Source organism: Narcine bancroftii, chromosome 11 (assembly GCF_036971445.1).
Source record: "Narcine bancroftii isolate sNarBan1 chromosome 11, sNarBan1.hap1, whole genome shotgun sequence".
NCBI classification, from domain to species: domain Eukaryota; kingdom Metazoa; phylum Chordata; class Chondrichthyes; order Torpediniformes; family Narcinidae; genus Narcine; species Narcine bancroftii.
In genome coordinates, this window is record NC_091479.1 from 19,589,605 (window position 1) to 19,612,068 (window position 22,464).

Sequence of the window (22,464 nt, forward strand, 5' to 3'; positions counted from 1 at the left end):
TTTGTTTTGCAAGCAGACCAGCTACATCTCTTACATCGTGCAAGTAAGTCAGAAGTGCGGAGCTACTGGTATATAAAATTATAAAATTTTACTTTTGTGAGGTTCATTCAAGAGTCTGATCACAGCAGGAAAGAAACGGTGGTTGAATCTAGTGGTGTGTGATCTCTCACACGTGAAGCTGCTGGTGGGGGGGGCGGTGGGGAGGGGATTTGAACCTGGATGTAATGGTGTGAGTTTCTTTCCAAGGCAGCGGGAGAAGGTACAGATGGGTCTGATGGAAGGGAGTGTGTATATTTGGTGGTCTGAGCCAAGTTTGCAACCCTATGCAATTTGTTGGGATCTCAGGCAGAGCAGTTCCTGTACCACTCAGCGATGCACCCTGACAGGAAGCTTTCAGTGGTGCATCTGTACAAGTTGTTAAGAGATAAAAGTGACATGCCAAATTTCCTCAGGGTTCTGAAGAAGTAAAAGTGCTAGTGTGCTTTCTTGGACATAATGTTGATATGGATGGACTAGGATAAGTCACTGGAGATGGTTACTCCTGAGAACATCAAGCTGTCCATTGTTTCCACCTCATCACCCCTTGCGTGAGTGAGTTCAAAGTTCAGACTAGTTTAATAACCTTGAACATGAAAGCAATCTTACCAATTAAGGAAACACATCAGTAAAACACAACATGAACATTAACTGCACAAAAACCTCCAAATAGCAACTAGCATCTTTGAAAGAAACCTTTTCTATCATGTAGATTAACCAAGCACTGAAAAATATAGAGTTCAGATTTATTGTCAAAGAACATAGATGCCATCACATCTGAGATTCTTTTTCCTGTGGGTGAGGCAGAATTACTACTTATTTGTAGTGCAAAAATATCTGACTCAACGTACATGTAAACAAATAAAGAAATGTAAACAAGCTGACTCCAATACAGAGAGAAAAAAAAATCAATAAAGTGCTAAAGTAAAAGTCCTTAAATGAGTCCCTGATTGAATTTGTTGTTGAGGAGACTGATGGTGGGGGGGAGCAGCTGTTCCTGAACCTGGGGGTGCGAGTCTTGTGGCATCTAGACCTCTTTCCTGATGGCAGCAGCGAGAACAGAGCGTGTGCTGGGTGGTGTGGATCCTTAATGATCGCTGCTGCTCTCTCCCTGTAGTATGTTTTCAATGGTGGAGAAGGTTTTGCCTGTGATATCCTGGGCTGTGTTCTCCACCTTTTGGAGGGCATTACACTCAGGGGTATTAGTGTCCCCATACAGGACCATGATGCAGCCGGTCAGCGCACTTTCCACCACACATCTGTAGAAATTTGCCAGGGTTTCTGACGTCATACCAAACCCTCCTCTACTGGAAGTATATAACCAGCTTCTTGGTGTTGTGGTTGATCTTACAAAGCATAACCTTTTGATTTGAAATTAAGCTGAGTATTCATTATTTTTATTTCTCAATGAAAGGTTGTAAAACCTTTCAGCTTTGTCGGCTGAACTTATCTGGTAGAAATCCCACCTTTTGAGCATGTTGGGATTCCAAGTCTCAATTCTCAAGGACTTGTCTCAATTCTCACATGAATACTGTACTGGATTGATTGTTCATAGAGCACGGAGGTTGACCGATGTCCCAGTTAGATCTCTTGATTACCAAAATCTTTGTTTATCCCAAAACCAGATTGTGTACAAAATAGTGACTAGAATTCAAAAGTAATCCTTTGACCTCGAGAAATGCACTTTTCTTCTGATAGGATATTTATCTCAGGGGGCTGTAATGTTCTGGGGTCTCAAATCAGTCTTAGTGAAATTGAAGGTAATAGAGCACTTTTCCAACCAACTGTTAAAGGTGAAAACTTGCATTTAGAAAAGTGGGGATACAAAATACTTTTGATGAACTTGCTTGTCCTTGTTTCCCCTTTGACTTTATCTTGTTATTTTAGTGCAAATACTGCAAGATTCTTCTCCATGCTGATCTTTTTCACCTGAAGAAAAAAGATAGACAGATGATTTGGGTGTTGGTCTTGGTAGTACTCCGTAAAGACCATTTAATGCATTTGTGAGGATAAATCTGGACTTGTACAAGATGAAAAAGAGAGAGTATTAAATAACACTTGGAAAGGGTCCTCAATGATTTCGTGCGCGCGCTTCAGACAACAATCCTGGTCGACTGCATCGCTGGTGGGGGGGGTGAAGACTCCAGTGATCCTCTCTTATGATCCTGTGGATTGACCTCTGCTCCATTTCTCTGCAGCAGCCATACCACATTGCAACGCTGTCGATGGAGCTGTGGTGGCAGGTTGACATCATGGTGGCCCTGCCCGCTTCAATCATCTCAGGAACCGCAGTTACTGTTGCGCCTTCCTGACAAGTGAGGAAATGCTGTGTGTCCATGATTGGTCACCAGTTAAGTCAACTCCAAGGAACTTGAAGGACAGGAGTTTAAATCTTGTGTCTTTGGATGAGTGAGTTAAACAAATTGCTCAAAATAGCATGTGGGGAGACTTTAAATGCAGGAAGGAGTAAGGGTTAAAGTTGTTCTAGTGGATTAGTTGAGCAAAGAATAAATGAGAAAGGTGAACCCAAGACGGTTAAAATGGTGGGGGTGGGGGGGGGGAATTCTTTCAGTGAGGTATTTACCTAAAGGATGATTGGACAACCAGTTTTATCCTATTCTGTTGCAAATGTGTTTTTTCTATGAAAGTAGAGGCAATTCCAAGGTCATGCATGGTTCAGTCCTCAGCTGGCATTGCTAACTTGTTTTATTGGTTTGAGATTGCTTTCAACTAAATTTTGCGGGATTTTCACTGTTCATGGTAAACTTGCACCAGGTTAATTGTGATTACCTGGGTCTGGAGTGAAACAAATCTTTGCGTTCAGCCTGTCTGCCTGCTCCTCAGCTGATTATTACGTTGATCATCTATCTGCGCTGACGACTCCCAAACATTCCACGCTGCAGGAATTGTATGCTGAGGGACGCTCTGAGATTTGGTGCTGTGAGGAAGGACCACAGTCTGGAGACCTCCTGTAATCGGGCATTGAGGGGCTGAGACTGAGGGGGAATGTCCCTCAACCATCAGAGAGGAAGAAACAACAAGGTGCCACAGGGTTGATGTTTGGAGGACAAATGTAACAATGTACATTGATGGGAATGTATAGACATGACTGACATTATGGCTTTGAACAGTTTTCTTTTTTGTAAATCATTTATGGTGAATAAAGTATATTTTTTGATTTAAAAAAATCTGTACCCATCGATGTTCGTTGTTATCTACAAATACAAATCAGCTGTCGTTGCCTGGAACTCACCAGCATTTGGCAAATTAGGCTTTTTCAGTCTCTTGATGTCTGGTAGATTGGAAACATCCAATTTTTATGTTGTCAGTCTGTTTCTCATGCATTTTCTCTTCCTGTTCCCAGGCGATGATGTACTCGCAGCAAAGGAGGAGCTGTGAAGGTGCGGCAATAAGAACCTAACGCCCCGGCACTAGTCCAAGCAACTGAGAAGAGAAAAGAAACTTTTTGCAAGGAAGGTGAATCTAAGATGTCCTTAAGCAGCAGTAGTCCAGCTGGGAAAGGTGTGGATTCGAATGCTGTTGATGCCTACGACAGTGGGGATGAGTGGGATATCGGAGTTGGGAATTTAATCATTGATTTGGACGCAGACTTGGAGAAAGACCAGCAGAAAATGGAGATGTCTGGATCAAAAGATGGGAGCATGCCGGTACCAAGCGCTGTGGCTGCTCTCCCAGATAATATCAAGTTTGTCACTCCAGTTCAAGCACCTCAGACGAAGGAGAGCAAATCGAAGGCAAAAAGGAGCAAAAATGCAAAGGAAGGGAGTAAGTCTGTATCTGCTGCTTCCCTGTATACTGTGGGAGAATCAGGAAACGGGAAGAAAGAAATGCAGGCGCGGTCTGCAGAAATAGCGAATCCCAGTGGACTGGGATCATCCAACAGCGCGTCCAAGGGCTCGGAGAAAGGCCCAAAGACTGTTCGGAATGGAGCCGGTTCGAAAAAGGAGAAAGAGGGTGGATCCGGCAAAAGCAAGAAAGAGAAAGGCGAGAGCAGCGGAGGTGCGCAGCCACCTCCCGGGAGCGATCCCAATGCTGCACAACAGCTCGGCGTGGGGTCAGGGCCAAAGGGCAGCTCGTTTGAATGCGCTCCGAGCACGGGCTGCCCAGACGGAGCGACGGTTCAAGTGCTGGATTTGGGAGCTGCGCCACTGGATGGCAACAGTATTTCCAACCTGCTGGGAATTAAAACGGAACCAGAGGAGGTTGAAAGTGAGTGTCGACCACTGAAGAAGATCAAAACAGAGAAGGTAAGAACTGTGGCAGTTTTGTCTTCCTTGCAAATCCAGGTCCAGTAATGAGATTAGTGTTTGTTCATCAGACCTTGTGAGAAGAGATCGCTCATGTTTTGTGTGATGACACTTGATTCGCTGTGTAAAGCAACTAATCAATGACCTTCCTAACAATCTATTGAAGGATCAAGCCGTCTTCAGCAAGGATGGCCATAAAGAATTATCAGAGCCCTTTTGATATTTATTGTATTTTGCCGAGTTAATTTACACATGTTTTTGTTTGACTCTGTGTTCATGATATCATTAACGGAATTGACTGAGAGATAATCATTGAGGCTGTTGGTGCATGCGGAATTAATGTCAGTTGAGAGAACTCATTAAGTAGGTGGAGAGTATTTAACTTGTGTGCATTGTATGCCAGAATGCCATTTACCTGCCTGGCTGACATCTGTATTAGACTATGCTCAAGGAGAAATAATTAGGAATTGTTTATATAAATGGAGCGAGAAAAAAATAATGGTCTTCTTGATGAGCATTTGTCAATGTGAATATTTAAAGTTTCATACCTATTGAAGAAATGATCTCTCAAAATGAGATTGAAGTAATTGGGAGCAAGACTGGTGGAATGTTCAGTTTAATTAATTCACACAGTCCTCCCCCCCCACTCATGGAATGTGGAGTTGGGTGCCTTTTCGTTACTACCTCTGATTTCTCAAGTGGACAGACTTAGAAGTTTTAGTTCGTGAAGTTAGATGGCCAGTCTGTTTAATGGTCAAATATATTGTTGTCATTTACTGTGTTGTAGTTGAATTTTATGGACCAATTTTAAGGTTAAAATTTAGTGGATTGACTTACTTTTTGACCTGTGTTATTTGAGGCATTTGGAGCATGGATGGGTGTACAGATAGCCGGGACTGGATAGTAAGTTCACGCTCAGGGTGTCAAGCTCCACTGCGCGGGCAGCAGGGATCTGGTGTTAAGTCCATGTTCTGGGCATTGGAAGCTCCAGTGGGTGGGTGGCTGGGGCCTGGGGTCCACAGTTGAAGGGTTGGAAGCTTGGATGAGGGGAGTAGCTTGGGCCTAGGCTGAAGTTGAGGGGACGAGAGCTCTGGTGGGAGGGCGGCCTGGGTCAAGGTGTCGGGTGCTCGGATAGGCAGATAGCTGGAGCCAAAAATAGGGATGTTGACTTTTACGTGGTATTGACTATTACATGTGTAGATACGGTACTTCTAAATGGTCCCAATATACTGTTCCCAAACAGATATATGAACAAAAAAGAATTCCATGAATGAATATGCTAAGCTGCCTCAAAGGCAAATCTTGAACTCTGGTTCTAAATACAGTATGTTGTAATGAAGGAAAAGGAATTGAAAGCAAACTGACTGTTGGTGTACATTATGTGCCAATATCTAGGACTGTGTGTAGCATTCATTATAGACCAAAAGCAAAAATACTGTCATTACTGCAAAGCTGAAGCGAAACAAAAAAAAAAATCAGAACTATTCAGCTGGTTATGCAATATTTGATGAGAGAAATGAATGAACATTTCTGGTCACTGATCTTTGAATTCCATTTTACTTTTGGAAATGCAGAGGGCATGGTCCATATTGGGTACGAACGTAATATGCAGGAAAGGAGATAAGGTCCTGAAATGAGAATTTAAGTTAAAAGCCATGGCTTCTTGAGCTCTCAATCTCAATCACAAGCCAGTGGGGCAAGGAATAGGAAGATACAGTTAAAAGCATTGCTAAGGGAACAAGGGTTTCAGATTCTTGAACCATAAACTCTCTTCTCGGATGGGTAGCAGTTAATCTAGAGGAGCACCAGGTTTGCTAGTACTTCTTGGGAGGGTTTTAAATGGGGTCTGGCTGAGATTGGTGGGTTGGGACTCGTTATCAATCTAGCTGATAAACAAGCTGAGGCTCATTTAGTGAGATGGTTCAATAAACAATACAGTCAATCTACTGCCCAGTCCAACTACCATTGGCTCTGTCCAGGCTTTGAGCAGCCTGTTAAAGGAGCCAATGGTGGTTCATTTTAAAATCCTGCAACCGCGGGGTCTGAGCCCAAGATGGTGGTGGCAATGACTCCAGGGTAGCAGAGGACTGGCACAAGGTGCCAGAAATTGAGAACATCACCCTCCATTTAAGAAGGAGAGGCAGAGGAGGCGACCCTGAGGGACAGTGACCATGACAGTAGATCAATGAAGGGCTCTGCAGCTGAAGAGCACACAGGCGGCAGGCTTTTGGAGACTTGAGGCGAGGAACCCATGCAGGCTGTGGGCTGCTGGCGACTTGTGGTCAAAGGACTCACTCGCACCAGGTTGGGGATTGCTGGAGACTGGCTAAAAAGGTACTAGGTACCGGAATCGGGATGTGAGCGGGTGTGGCTGTGGGAGAGCTGGATGTTCAGGGACCCCACCCCGGGGGGCCACAGAACATTTAGGTAAGAGTTGTTTATTTTAATATTACAGAACAAAAAAAAATCATTTGTTTTTTTATGAAGAGAAGTACGGAAGAAATCAAAACTTCACTGCTTCACGGAGAAGGGGACTCGTAAACTGAGCAGAGTCTGGGGGTTTTGGGGGGTGGGGTGTTGCAGAGCTGAAAAAAGATTGAGAATGCTGGTCTAGTTGGCTGTGGAGGTTATCGAAGCTCACAACAGGGAGAAAAGAAAGTACTTGGGTACAGGTACAAGATTCCATGAAAATTGTGACACAGGTAAACAGGATGGTGAAAGAGGCATTTGGCTTGCTTGCTTTCATTGGTTAGGGCATGGAGTTCAGGAGTAATGTCACATTACACCTGTAGAAGACATTGGTGAAATTGCACTTGGAGTATTGTGCTTTGTTCTGGTCTCCCAGCGAGAGAAAAGATATAATTAAGCTGTAAAGATTCACGAGGATGTTAATATGACTGGCAAACTTCACATAAGGAAAGGCCTGTTAGGCTGTGACTTCTCCCTTGAGTGTGGGAGGCTGGGGACAGAGTCCTTTATGGAGGTTTATAAAATCATGATGGATGTGGATAAGATAAATAAACAGTCCTTTAAGCAGGCTAAGGGTTGTCTAAAACTGGAGGGCATACATTTAAGGTGTAAAACGTACAAGCCTGCAGACCTGTTGATTGAAGTAAACACACAAAGCTGGAGTAACTCAGCAGGTCAAACAGTATTTTATATAGAGCAAAATATACTGTAGTGTCTGCTATGGCAGAGCTACGGAATAAAGAGATGTCCACACAGTGTGAGGGCGAACCAGTAAACTGATTTTATTGTTTGAATTCACCATGGTGCGCCAAGGGGATGGCCACTTCCGGTGACGTGTGCGCAAGTTTCAGGAAGTGATGTCAGCGTGTCGCGGCGTCACTCCTTGGCACGCCACCCGGAAGCGGGGAGTTCCCTTAGTCCACACATAGTGTCAACCACGGGCTTCCCCTTGGCAGTGAAGGGGGGCCCGCGCCATCTTGGGCTGGCCGGGCGATTCAGCCCGTCGAACCGCATGGTCACCCGGCTTGCTACACCATCCCCTCCCCCCAGAATCGCCACTTTCTAGTCTCTGGGTGGTCGACCTCTGCGCCTGACCTGGGGGCCTAGGGGCCAGCAGGTCTGAGTCCAGGTGCGTTGCCTTGAGGCAGTCGATTGTGAATCTGTCCTGTAGGCTGCCAATGTCCATTGTAAACACGACACCGGCTCTCTGCAGCACCTTGAATTGACCTTCGTATGGATACTGTAGAGGTGTTCAATGTTGTCCTCTCCACACGAAGATGTAGTGGGTAGACTGCAGGTCTACGGGGACGTGGCTGGATGGCGAGCCGCGTCGAGACGGTGGTGGGGGAGGGGGTGTTCACCCACTTGCAACCTCAACCTCTGGAGGTGCTGGGCTGTGGGCCAGGGTAGGGGGTTGAAATGGATGTCCCCAGGAATGTAAGTGGAAAACTACACCATCTCTGGACAAGGCTGGCAGGTCCTCCTTCAGTGCTATGCGGATGCCTAAGAGCACCCATGGGAGCTCGTCCACCCAATTCGGGCCTTGCAGTTGGGCTTTCAAGGTGACCTTCAAGTAGTGGTGGAAACGCTCGACTAGCCGTTTGCTTGAGGGTGGTAGGCTGTGGTGTGGTGTACTTGGCTGCCACAGAATTTTGGTTAGTCCAGAGCGAAGAGGTGAACTGTACCCCTCGGTCTGAGATGATGTGGGTTGGGACTCCAAAATGCGCAACCCAGGTGGATAAGAAGGCTGGCTCACATCTCCGTGTCGCACGTGGGTATGGCCTCCGGCCAGTGGGTACAACGGTCAATCATCGTGAACAGGGAGCCCTGGCTCATGGGGAGTGGGCCGACACTGTCTATATATACGTGTTCGAACCGGCGCTGAGCCAGCTTTAATGTTTGGTGTGGGGCTTTTGTTTGTCTGTGTACCTTGGCGCGTTGGTACTGCAAACAAGTTCTGGCCCACAAGGTCACACCTCAGCAGAGGCCGTGCCACATGAACTTGTCAGGCAACAGGTGGGCCATGGATTTTATGGAAGGGTGGGATAGGCCATGGATCTGGTTAAAAACTCGCTGTCGCCAGTTTGTAGGTAGGATGGATCTGGGAAACCCTGTGGAGATGTCGCACAGCAGGGACGGGCCTCCTGGTGAGGGGCAAAAGTCACTAACCTTCAGGCTGGCGATGGCATTCCGGTAGACCTGGATGTCCACATCCTCCGTCTGGTCCTTGGGCCGATGAGCGACGTCGAGCCCTCCTGAGGCTGTGGCGATTGTGGGTCTAGACAGCACATCGGCCACTATATTGGACTTGCCTGTGACATGGTGAATGCCCATGGTATTCTCCGAGATGTAGGAGAGTTGACACTGTTGCCTTACCAACCAAAGGGTCTGAAACCTTGCTGAGTGTGTAGGGTAGTGGTTTGTGGTCTGTGTAGGCAGTGAAGACCCTTTCCTCTAACATGTATTAGAAATGGCGTATAGCCAGGTACAGGGCCAGCAGTTTGTGATCGAACATTCTGTATTTGAGCTCTGGTATCCGGAGTGTTTACTGAAGGAGGCAAGGGGGCGCCAGTGCTCATCGACCCATTGCTCCAGCCCTGCGCCCACCACTCTGTCTGACGCATCTGTTGTAAGGGCCAGAGGGAGGTTGAGTCTGGATGCGCCAGGATTGTGGCCATCGCCAGTGCTGCCTTCATGGTGTGGAACACTTCTGTAGTGTCTGGTGTCCACTGGAGGGTCTTGTCGCCGAGCTTGACGAGGTCGAACAGGGGCTGCATTGAGGGTGGCCACTCCCAGAAGGAAGTGATGATAGAAATTTACCACTCCTAGGAACTCCTGCAGGCCTTTGGTCGTGCTTTGCCTGGGGAAGTTTTGGATGGCCTCCACCTTGTCTGGCAGTGGCGTGGCTCCCTCTGGGGTAATGAGGTGTCCCAGAAAGTCTATTGACTCTAGGCTGAACTGGCACTTGGCTGGGTTCACTGTGAGTCCGAACTGCTGCATTCTGTCGAACAGGAGGGTCAGGTGCGTCTCCTGACTTCGGGGCTGGCGATGAGGATGTCGTCTAAGTAGAAGAAAATGAAGTCAAGGTCCCTGCCGACCACGTTCATCAGTCGCTGGAACGTCTGGGCCGTGTTCTTCAGTCCTAAGGGCATTCACAGGAATTTGAAGAAGCCGAAAGGTGTGATGATTGCCATTTTTGGAACGTCGCTGGGGTTTACCGGAATCTGGTGGTATCCTTTTACATTAAAGAGCATATTCTGAAGTGTATTAAAACCAAGGGTATAAGAAAGCAAACTTTTTTACATTGCAACACATTTGATAATTTGCACCTTCTAACATTATTGTGACCTGGAGTGTTTTACTTCTAATTTCACGGGTGCCTACAGAAGAAAATTAGAACCATGCTAAAACCGATTTCGCTTGGTACTCTGGGTACAGATTCCAGAAGTTTAGGAGTAATCTGGAGCAATGGTTGCTTTTGTTTTGTTTGGGCTCCCTAAAGTAATGAAATGGGTTTGGGTCTCCCACTGGATTTTACATCACCTTCGACCAAGTATTTTTATTGAACAGCAAAGATTTAGGGATTTCAGTCTTCTTGCAAAGGATTGCCACAAAGCTCTCGACTCACGGGTCCTCAATATCAAGAAGACTTTGCGTCAATTCAACTTTCTTTCCATTCTTTCCGTGTTTCCCATTCTTCCTGTTCCCGTTTCCATTTACCCTCCTTTAAGGTGACAGTGATGACGACTGTCCATTTCCTCGCAAATCTGGCAATGAATTAGCAAAAATTAATGCATCTTGGTCATTTTCAAAAAATTGGGATTGAAAATTCCCATAAAAAACTTTCAATACAGCCGGATAACGAAAAGCAAATTTATAACACTTTCGCCACAATACTTCTTTAGCTGAATTAAATTCTCGATGTCTTCTAATAACTTCTTGACTCAGATCAGCATAGAAAAACACTCTGGGTTAATTTGAACCATCATTGGGGTCTGATTTTGCCGCGCTTTCTGCACCGCAATTCACAGTATCATTTCTCGATCCTGATATTTCAAACAGCGAATCAAAACTGCCCGTGGTGGTTGACCTGGAAATGGTTTCTTCCTCAGTGCTCTATGTGCCCGATCTTGCTCCAAATCATTCATTGCCCAGTACCTCAGGAATCCATTTCTTAAAAAAACTTTACTGGATCTGAGGCTTCCATATCTTCTGGAAGACCTGCTATTTTTACATTATTTCTTCGACCTTGATTCTCTAATGAATCAATCTTCTTCAATAATTCCTTCTTCTGAATCCTCCAAATCACGAAAGAATCCTCCACTTTTTCCATTTTTTCTCTATTATGCTCCACCTGGTTTACATTCAAAAAAGGCATCTTCAATCTTTTTAAAATTATCCTGTACAATATTCACTGTTTTTATAGATCTACTGACATAACTTTTAACTACAGTCATATCTTTCTTCATAGAGGTCATCTCTCCACACATACTGTTCATTTTAGTTTTCACTTCCATATATCCTTGGTTTATCTGAGTAGACATCTGCATTGACATGTTTTCCATTTGATGAGCAATCCCTTCCAATATTGTAAACACAGAATCCAGTCCAGGTTTCATCATTTCCCCTTGAGGCCTACCTTCTCTGGTTCCAGTCCCCATATATTCTTCGTGTGTTAATTCCAATAACGCTGAGCTCTCATCTTCTGAAGCAGTAACTCCTCTTCCAGTGCGGCTGCGGGTCTGGACACCCGTCGAAGGCGTGCTGACTTCGCTAGCCCGCCGTCTCTTTCGGGTTCTCCCACAGCCTACACCTTCTCTAGCAGCTTCCAAACTTGCGACGCACCGCGAATGCCTGGAAGAGTCGTTGACCGCGCAGGTGCGTCCTCCGACACTACACTGCACGCCCCTGGACCACCAAGCATAACTGCGGGCTTGCGTGTCTGTCCCCGCTTGGCTGATCTGCCTGCGTGCCTGGATTTACGGGGGCGCGAATCAGGGCCGGCCGAGCTCATCACAGAACCGGTGCCATCTTGTGGATGCGCGATCGGCGCCAGTGTAATACTCATCCGGGCAGGAGTCCTTTGAGGCTTGGGAACTCCAGTCAGCGACTCCGTGGCTTCAACTTCAACATTTTTATAAGGTAGCTTCTTTTGTAACTGAGTTTTTGTTCCAAATTCTATAAATACTATTTTTAACCACTTTTATAACTTTTAAAATCGAGTATTTAGAAGACTAACTGGGGAAAGGTGGAACTACATGTCTGCCCTCTACGTCATCTTGGGACTGGAATATATTTGATTAAGAACTTTGTGAAAATCTGACTTGGGGGGGTGGGGGGGTGGATGACACTGAGACTTTTAGTCACCTGCCACTAGTGGGTTTTACCGCACCCAGATTTTTTGGGAGCTGCTACTTTTTAGTAGTTTGTTGGGGGATTGTATTTTCTTTCTATTTATTTGAATTTGGGGAATTTTTTATATGGGGAGGGTTTAGAATATTAAGGAAATTAGAAAGGGGAGGAATATTTTATAGTAGTGTGATATATTATTAGATTGAAGAAATGTCTAATTTGAACTTTGCAACTTTTAATGTCCAGGGTTTGAATAGTCCAATTAAGAGCAAACGAGTTTTGGCCTATATAAAAAGAATGAAAGTTGATAATGCTTTTTTGCAAGAAACGCACTTGACCGACAAAGAACATTTGAAATTGAAGAGAGAGGGGAGGGTGTTGGACATGTGTTCTCTTCTTCCTTTAATTCTAAGGCAAAGGGTGTAGCGATTTTAATTCATAAGAAATTACAGTTTGAATTGGAATCAGTTGAAGGAAATGCTGGGAAGGTTTTGATGGTGAATTGTAAAATTTTTGCTGAATCATGGACTTTGTTAAATATTTACGCACCTAATGTAGACGATGAACGGCTCATGAGAGAGGCTTTTTTACTGCCAAATCAGGCCAATGACCATATTTTGGTGGGGGGAGATTTTAACTGTTTTGGACCCTTTATTGGATAGATCTTCGAAAAGTATAAGGAAATCAAAGGTGGCGATACAAATAGCCTTGATGAATGATTTGAATTTGGTTGATGTTTGGAGGAGAATAAATCCTACAGAGAAAGACTTTTCATTCATCTAGACATGATTCATTTTTTAGAATAGATTTTTTTTTGGTATCAGCACACTTGCAAGGTAGAATATTACAGGCTGCATATAAAAGTCGGATTATATCGGATCATTCTGTGTTGTTTTTCTCCTGTGTAAGTCCAGAAGTGGTACAATCATCTTGTAGATGGAGGTTTAACACAATATTACTGAGGAAACCAGGGTTTATTACTTTTGTTAAGGAACAGATTACTTTGTTTTTGGCTGAGAATGTTAATTCAGTATGCAGTAATTTTGTATTGTGGGACGCTTTGAAAGCATATTTGCAAGGGCAAATTATTAGTTATACGCCAAAAGTTAAAAAACAATATTTGGCGGAAAGTTTAACATTGGAGAAACAAATTACTGAGTTGGAAAAGGAATTTCAGAAAGATGTTACAGAAGATAAAAAAGCTGCTTTAATGAAGTTGAAATTACATTATAATACATTACAAACTTATCAGTATGAGCATTTAATTTACTGATCTAAGCAACGGTACTATGAATTGGGTAAGAGAGCTCATAAGGTATTAGCATGGCAATTAAAAACAGAACAGACATCACGAACTATTAATGCTGTTAAAAAGAATTCAACAGTTACCTATAAACCTCAGGAAATTAATGACCAGTTTTATTCATTTTACCAAAAATTATATACTTTTGAGGGAAAGCAGGACGTTGGTTATATTGAATCTTATTTATCTAAATAGAATTACCTGTTTTAGGGGAGGAGGATGTTAAAGAATTGGAAGCTCCATTTACAGATTTTGAGATTAAAGAAGCTATACAGGAGATGCCGAATGGAAAGTCGCCAGGGGATGACGGATTTTCAGCTGAATTCTATAAAGTATTTTTTGAAGATTTATCCTCTGTATTTGGAAATGTATTGCAGCAAATAACTAAGGATCAGTTGTTACCAGAATCTTGTTCGAGTGCTATAATTACTGTGATTCCAAAGAAAGATGGGGATCCGTTGAAAGTATCTTTGTATAGGCCTATTTCTTTATTAAATGTAGATTATAAAATTATAGCGAAAGTGTTAGTGAATAGACTTGCTAAATACTTACCTCAGTTGATACATAAAGATCAAACAGGTTTTATAAAATAGAAATGCGTCTGATAATATCCTTAGATTGATAACATCGTTCAATGCATTTAGACAGCAACTCAACTGGATGCAGAAAAAGCTTTTGATAGGGTTGAGTGAAATTTTTTATTTAAGGTGTTCGAGAAGTTTAATTTTGGCCCTTATTTTATTGGTTGGGTTAAGGCTCTATATACAAACCGAATTGCTAGGGTGGTGACAAATGGTCAAATTTCTTTACCATTTAAATTAATGCAATTGACCCGGAAAGGTTGCCCATTGTCACCAGCCTTATTTGCATTGGCTATTGAACCGTTAGCTCAGACAATACGACAGAATGATAAGATTAAAGGGATGAGAATTGCGGATGAAGAATATAAGATTAATTTATTTGCAGATGATGTGTTGGTATATTTGACAGAATTGGAGCAGTCTGTCTTTGAAAAATTTACAAGATTGTTGAAATTTGGAGAGTTATCTGGATATAAAGTAAATTGGGATAAGAGCGAAATATTGCCAATTGGGGAAAGAGATTATTCAGAATATAAAAATAAAAAATTAAACTGGTCAGATAGAATTAAAGATTTAGGAGAAATAGTAAATGCAGATTATCAATCTTTATATAAATTAAATTATGTTCCTTTATTAAAAAGGATTAAAATGGATTTGATTAAATGGAAAGATCTGCCGTTAACATTAATTGGTCGAGTAAATTGCATTAAAATGAACATTTTTCCTCAAATCCAATATTTGTTTCAGTTGATACCATGTTTACTTACAAGAGGATTTTTACAGGATTAGCACGAGTAGCCTTGCATAAACTTATATGGAAATATGCATTAGGTGGATTGCAGTTGCCTCATTTTCAAAATTATTATGAAGCAGTTCAGTTTAAATTTGTCAGTAGATTGATGGATATGGACCAACCTCTGAGTTGAGCAAAGGTGGAAATGGCTTGTATTTCTGAAGTTGAGGTACACCAGTTTATATTTAAGTGGAATGTGAACTTATTACGGGAACGTAATATGCCGGCATTAAAACATATGTTAAGGATATGGGTTAAAAGAAATATGGTCTTAGGATCAAAGGGTAAACTATCAATCCAAACCCCGTTATATCATAATCACCTTATTTCTTTTTCAATGTTCAATAATCATTTAAAGAGATGGAATTCTAAGGGTATAACGATAGTTCAGGACTGTTTTGAAGAAGGCCAGTTTCTTTTAATTTGATATATCTGTAAATTCTTTATTTGTGTATTATCAACTTAGACCTTTGATAAAAGATAATTACGGTAAAGAACTGAATTTACCTATGTTGATGAAATTTGAATCTTTGATTTCCTCTATACCAAAGAAAGGTTATATTTCGGATATGTATCAATTGTTACAGCAACGTATGGATAAACCGGAATGGGAGAAATCTAGGACTAAATGGGAAAGTGATTTAACTTAAATTTTTCCTGAAGATAATTGGGAGGTCATGTGTCATGATAGTGTAACAAAAGTGACGAATGTGCGATATGGAATGGTTAATTATAATTTTTTACATCAGTTATATTTGACTCCAGAGAAACTGAAAAAATATGGGTTTAGTAATTCAGACTCTTGTTTTAGATGTGGATTATGTACGGGAACTTTTTTTACATGCTGTTTGGTCTTGTATTAAAGTACAACCATTTTGGGAAAGAATTAGATTGGTTTTGGAAAGATTATTTAGAATTAAATTACCACTAGACCCATCGATTTTCTATTTATTTATTTTTACTGGGCTATAGTTTCTTTGAAGGGATTGGGGTTGGATAAATTTCAAATTGCATTTGTACGTTTAGTGTTGTCTGTAGCACGAAAATGTGTAGCTAGTACTTGGAAAGATAGTGTGGAGATTAATATAGAACGCTGGCATAATGAATTGAGAGCTTGTATTACTATGGAAAAAAATTACATGTAACTTACGTGATAATTATTTTTTCATTAATATGTGGTCTCCTTATTTGGAGTAGATGAATTTAGAAATATATATATATATATATATATATATATATCTCTTCTCTCTTTGGCTTGGCTTCGCGGACGAAGATTTATGGAGGGGGTAAAAAGTCCACGTCAGCTGCAGGCTCGTTTGTGGCTGACAAGTCCGATGCGGGACAGGCAGACACGGTTGCAGCGGTTGCAGGGGAAAATTGGTTGGTTGGGGTTGGGTGTTGGGTTTTTCCTCCTTTGCCTTTTGTCAGTGAGGTGGGCTCTGCGGTCTTCTTCAAAGGAGGTTGCTGCCCGCCAAACTGTGAGGCGCCAAGATGCACGGTTTGAGGCGTTATCAGCCCACTGGCGGTGGTCAATGTGGCAGGCACCAAGAGATTTCTTTAGGCAGTCCTTGTACCTTTTCTTTGGTGCACTTCTGTCACGGTGGCCAGTGGAGAGCTCGCCATATAACACGATCTTGGGAAGGCGATGGTCCTCCATTCTGGAGACGTGACCCATCCAGCGCAGCTGGATCTTCAGCAGCGTGGACTCGATGCTGTCGACCTCTGCCATCTCGAGTACTTCGACGTTAGGGATGAAAGTGTTCCAATGGATGTTGAGGATGGAGCGGAGACAACGCTGGTGGAAGCGTTCTAGGAGCCGTAGGTGGTGCCGGTGGAGGACCCATGATTCGGAGCCGAACAGGAGTGTGGGTATGACAACGGCTCTGTATACGCTTATCTTTGTGAGGTTTTTCAGTTGGTTGTTTTTCCAGACTCTTTTGTGTAGTCTTCCAAAGGCGCTATTTGCCTTGGCGAGTCTGTTGTCTATCTCATTGTCGATCCTTGCATCTGATGAAATGGTGCAGCTGAGATAGGTAAACTGGTTGACCGTTTTGAGTTTTGTGTGCCCGATGGAGATGTGGGGGGGCTGGCAGTCATGGTGGGGAGCTGGCTGATGGAGGACCTCAGTTTTCTTCAGGCTGACTTCCAGGCCAAACATTTTGGCAGTTTCCGCAAAGCAGGACGTCAAGCGCTGAAGAGCTGGCTCTGAATGGGCAACTAAAGCGGCATCGTCTGCAAAGAGTAGTTCACGGACAAGTTTCTCTTGTGTCTTGGTGTGAGCTTGCAGGCGCCTCAGATTGAAGAGACTGCCATCCGTGTGGTACCGGATGTAAACAGCATCTTCATTGTTGGGGTCTTATATATATATAAAAATTGTGGTTTTTTTTCTGTTATGTTTGATTGTAAGTTGTTTCAAAATCTTTTAAATAAAGTTTAAAACAAAACTCTCGGCTCTCTACGACCAGATTCAATGTTACAATTTACTGAGAGCAGAGCATATTTTCCAAGTAATATTTGAGCGCCTCTTTGATGCAGTGGGGAGTTCATGATCAATGTAGGCTCTTCCAAATCAGGGGCTTCATAAGGAACGATCAAATAATGCAGAGCCCTCTGTGAGAGCAGAGAACAATGCCAGCTCTTCAATGTGAACTTGCCACATCTTGCCAAAAGATCCAAATCTGAAGAATACCTTGTGGGAGGATGGAGTTGGTTTCATCAAGGCAGTGAAGAGTGAAGATTGGTTGGAAGACGAGGATAAGACAAGACAAGATAAGACAAGAGCTGTAGATTTTTGAAGGTAAATTAGCGACAAAGTGATGAATTAAGCCTATATTTTTCAAGTTCTCAAATGATGTGGATGGATTTTGGAAAGCTCATTGTTGCTGACGTGAAAAACATGGTGTCTGAATCACGACATAGTTCACTGACAGCCTCCTGCGGAAAGTCAGTGAGACAAGGGCAGACTTATTCAGTCTGCTTGGTTTTCAACAGCATTTGTCCAAAGAAAGCGCAAACTCTTGTCTACAAATGGTTTGTGTTCATTGGAGTGAAAGGAAATTGGCCAGTTCGTATTACTCCGTGACTCCTATTGGATTTGAGTATTTAAAAGAGGAAGATGGTCAAGTTCTGCATGTTTGAAGATGCCTAAAGTAGACATTACAATGTGAATTGCTTTATAATAAACACCCAAAGCAAGAGTTTTGCTGTTGGCAAATAATGCTGAAACAAAATGATACAGAAGTAAGTCATTTTAGATCTGGCATGTTTGTTAACTGCCAAAAATGGTTTTATTTTCTGTTAAACAAAATATTGTCTATCCATCAGTTCCCAGCCTATCCAGCAGTGGTGCGAGGAAAGAATGAAGAGATTAGTCCAAACCAGCAGTGGGTTGTAAATCAGCTTCAAGGACAAAGGCTCTCATAGCTTTCCATCCCATAATGCTCGTAATATGCAGTGGAAAGTGACAATTGACAAGGGTGTCTTTTCTTTAAAAAAAAATTTGCTGTGGCTGGGGCACCATTTATTGCCCATTGGCAATTGACATAACCACCGAGAAATATGTTGTTCTGGTGACAGTAAATATAATAAAACCCCTGGTATTCGGCATCAATGGAGTTTGGTAGATGGAAGATTAAGTGTTCTTTCCGGATGCTTGAGATTGTGCGGTGTCATGAATTGGAAAACTCATGCACCAATTTTAAACGCTGATTTTTTAAACCTATTTATTTTCCTCAATATATTTTAAAATATATATTGCTTGAGGCTACCTGTTGCTTGAATTCCGAATACCAAGGGTTTTAGTGCAGCGGACTGGCTGTTAGAATCTGGTGTTATGATAGTTGTTTGGGTCTGCTTTTGTGAGTGGTGTGATATTAGACTCCTGGAACGCTTCCACCAGCATTGTCTCCACTCCATCCTCAACATTCATTGGAGCGACTTCATCACCAACATCGAAGTACTCGAGATGGCAGAGGCCGACAGCATCGATTCCACGCTGCTGAAGATCCAACTGCGCAGGGTAGGTCACGTCTCCAGAATGGAGGACCATCGCCTTCCCAAGATCGTGTTATATGGCGAGCTCTCCACTGGCCACCGAGACAGAGGTGCACCAAAGAAGAGGTACAAGGACTGCCTAAAGAAATCTCTTGGTGCCTGCCGCATTGACCACCGCCAGTGGGCTGATATCGCCTCAAACCGTGCATCTTGGAGCCTCACAGTTCCGCAGGCAGCAACTTCCTTTGAAGAAGACCGCAGAGCCCACCTCACTGACAAAAGACAAAGGAGGAAAAACCCAACACCCAACCCCAACCATCCAATTTTCCCTTGCAACCATGCCTGCCTGTCCCGCATCAGACTTGTCAGCCACAAACGAGCCTGCAGCTGATGTGGACATTACCCCTCCATTAATCTTCGTGCGCGAAGCCAAGCCAAAGAATCAGGATATTAGATGTGTGGTTCTGCTCCAGGGTGGTGGTGTGTTGGCAGTTAGAGTTTGCTCTGGGAACAGTTTTGGGTTGGGCTCAATCTGCACAAATTTTGGGCTGCAGAATGCTGCTTTTGATTTTAATGTTGGCATTTTTAAACCTAGCTGTCCTGATTAATTGAAATAGCTGTGAATTTATGGGATGTCAGTGAACCCTGAAATGTGCAAATTGCAAATTGGTCACGATGGAACATGCAAAAATATTGCCTACTTTAAGTTGCTTGCCTTCTCAATGTCAATTTCCTTTCATGATGTCTTTACGCTCTCATCACAAAACAACCTTCTATTTGTGTAATTCACCCCCCCCCCCAAAAAGAGTGGGCGAAACCAGACACATCTTCCCCTCTCCTCCTTCTCTCTCCTCCTTCTCTCTCCTCCTTCTCTCTCCCCCTTCTCTCTCCTCCTTCTCTCTCCCCCTTCTCTCTCCCCCTTCTCTCTCCCCCTTCTCTCTCCCCCTTCTCTCTCCCCCTTCTCTCTCCCCCTTCTCTCTCCCCCTTCTCTCTCCCCCTTCTCTCTCCCCCTTCTCTCTCCCCCTTCTCTCTCCCCCTTCTCTCTCCCCCTTCTCTCTCCCCCTTCTCTCTCCCCCTTCTCTCTCCCCCTTCTCTCTCCCCCTTCTCTCTCCCCCTTCTCTCTCCCCCTTCTCTCTCCCCCTTCTCTCTCCCCCTTCTCTCTCCCCCTTCTCTCTCCCCCTTCTCTCTCCCCCTTCTCTCTCCCCCTTCTCTCTCCCCCTTCTCTCTCCCCCTTCTCTCTCCCCCTTCTCTCTCCCCCTTCTCTCTCCCCCTTCTCTCTCCCCCTTCTCTCTCCCCCTTCTCTCTCCCCCTTCTCTCTCCCCCTTCTCTCTCCCCCTTCTCTCTCCCCCTTCTCTCTCCCCCTTCTCTCTCCCCCTTCTCTCTCCCCCTTCTCTCTCCCCCTTCTCTCTCCCCCTTCTCTCTCCCCCTTCTCTCTCCCCCTTCTCTCTCCCCCTTCTCTCTCCCCCTTCTCTCTCCCCCTTCTCTCTCCCCCTTCTCTCTCCCCCTTCTCTCTCCCCCTTCTCTCTCCCCCTTCTCTCTCCCCCTTCTCTCTCCCCCTTCTCTCTCCCCCTTCTCTCTCCCCCTTCTCTCTCCCCCTTCTCTCTCCCCCTTCTCTCTCCCCCTTCTCTCTCCCCCTTCTCTCTCCCCCTTCTCTCTCCCCCTTCTCTCTCCCCCTTCTCTCTCCCCCTTCTCTCTCCCCCTTCTCTCTCCCCCTTCTCTCTCCCCCTTCTCTCTCCCCCTTCTCTCTCCCCCTTCTCTCTCCCCCTTCTCTCTCCCCCTTCTCTCTCCCCCTTCTCTCTCCCCCTTCTCTCTCCCCCTTCTCTCTCCCCCTTCTCTCTCCCCCTTCTCTCTCCCCCTTCTCTCTCCCCCTTCTCTCTCCCCCTTCTCTCTCCCCCTTCTCTCTCCCCCTTCTCTCTCCCCCTTCTCTCTCCCCCTTCTCTCTCCCCCTTCTCTCTCCCCCTTCTCTCTCCCCCTTCTCTCTCCCCCTTCTCTCTCCCCCTTCTCTCTCCCCCTTCTCTCTCCCCCTTCTCTCTCCCCCTTCTCTCTCCCCCTTCTCTCTCCCCCTTCTCTCTCCCCCTTCTCTCTCCCCCTTCTCTCTCCCCCTTCTCTCTCCCCCTTCTCTCTCCCCCTTCTCTCTCCCCCTTCTCCATTTAGATGTTCCTGGTGTTTGGGTTTCCATCAATTTGCAGTTCTCATGTAAAAGTCGTTTCTTTTAGTCCAATTTTTTGATCAAATTTTGGGGGTCGACTTTTATGGAGTCATACATTTGAGGGGCTAAAATTTGCACAAGAATCCAAAAGCACTATATGTCCTCGTGTAATAGTCATATTTTGGGGACCAAATTTTACAGGTCAAATTTGGGGGTGGGGGGGGGGGATACTTCTTTTGACTGTGGTAAGTACCTGAGCTGTTCAAGGTAATGGAAGCTCAGATTGCCGGGACCCAGTAGCAAGTCCATGTTCGGGGCATTGGGAGTTCAGATGAGCAGGCAGCCAAGGTGAGAATTAGCAGTTGGTGTGTGGGAGCTCTGGTATTCAGGATCTGTAGCTGAGCGTCGGGAGCTCGGATAGGCAACTAGCCGAGGAGAGGATCCATAGTTGCGGAATCGGGAGCTTGGATGGGCAAGTGGCTAGGATCAAGGTCTGTGGCCGGTTGGTCAGGAGTTCTGGTGTTTGGGCAGCTGGGGCGAGGGTCTGCAGTCAGGGTCTCGAGAGCTTGGGTGGACGGGCGCCTAGGGTGTCGGGAGCTCGGATGGGCAGGCTACTGGGGCGAGGATTCATGATTGGGGCATTGGCGGTTGGGGCCAAAATTAGGGGGCTTGACTTTTACATGGGTCGTACGAAAGATGTGTGAATTTTGGGCCAAGAAAAGTGGGTGGCGACTATTATGCGAGTATATATGGTATTTGATTCTCCATTTAAGCACAGGAAAGCCAGATGGTGAGCTTGTGGGAATGTCCTGCGCATTTCCAGTTCTCCTTAAAAATGAAGTTAGCAAAAATCCTATTTGTTTTGCGGTAAGCACTGTGAATCTATTTAATATGTTCTAATTTTAAGAACTAATCCTTTTAAAATAAATGGGTTACAATAACGTTAATTGAGAAGACCAGAGTTCTGTTTCTGTTAGTTCCCTCTTCGAAGAAAAGGGAGCTTTAAACTAATCAAATGTTCAATTTGCAGTACTTTCAAGTTTCCCTTGGGTACAGCTGGACAGTGATCAAGAGCAGGACTGTTTTGTGGGAACCAGCTGAAAAAATATAATTAGTTTCATTTTTATTCAGAACAAAAGTGTGAGTTGCGTGCCTGTGATGCCCAGGGGTGGTCTTTTTGGGCAATGTGCTGACGTTACCTCCACTGAAATCTTTGTAGCCTCCAGCTGTGAGCAAGTGCCAAAAAGGACTGTCTAGACCAGCCATTCTCAACAATTTTTTTGGCTATGACCTCCTTAAGATTTTGCTCAAAGTTTATGGGCCCCCTTCCCTGTGAAACAGTCAGGTTTAGATGGCTTCTTCCGTATTTCCACTGACTATATATTTTGTGACTCAGTCCATGGCCCTCAAGAGTGCCGTAACCCCCCTAGGGTGGAGGCGGGGGTGGATGGTTGGGGAGCTGCCTGCCCTCCCTGTGTGAATGGCTGATCTGGATAATAATTCTCACATTTGTTTGCCCT

The 22,464-nt window shown here is 44.4% G+C and overlaps 1 protein-coding gene across 4 annotated transcripts in view; it reads left to right on the forward strand.

Annotated features, from left to right (window-relative positions):
- LOC138745607 (zinc finger protein 609-like) overlaps positions 1-22,464 on the forward strand; it is a 222,735-nt gene that overhangs the window by 14,478 nt on the left and 185,793 nt on the right. For all 4 annotated transcript variants that reach the window (XM_069902826.1, XM_069902825.1, XM_069902823.1 and 1 more), the window contains exon 2: positions 3,401-4,304. In XM_069902826.1, coding sequence (XP_069758927.1) covers positions 3,525-4,304 — 780 coding nt within the window. In that variant the 5' untranslated portion in view covers positions 3,401-3,524. The remainder of the gene's footprint in view (positions 1-3,400; positions 4,305-22,464) is intronic.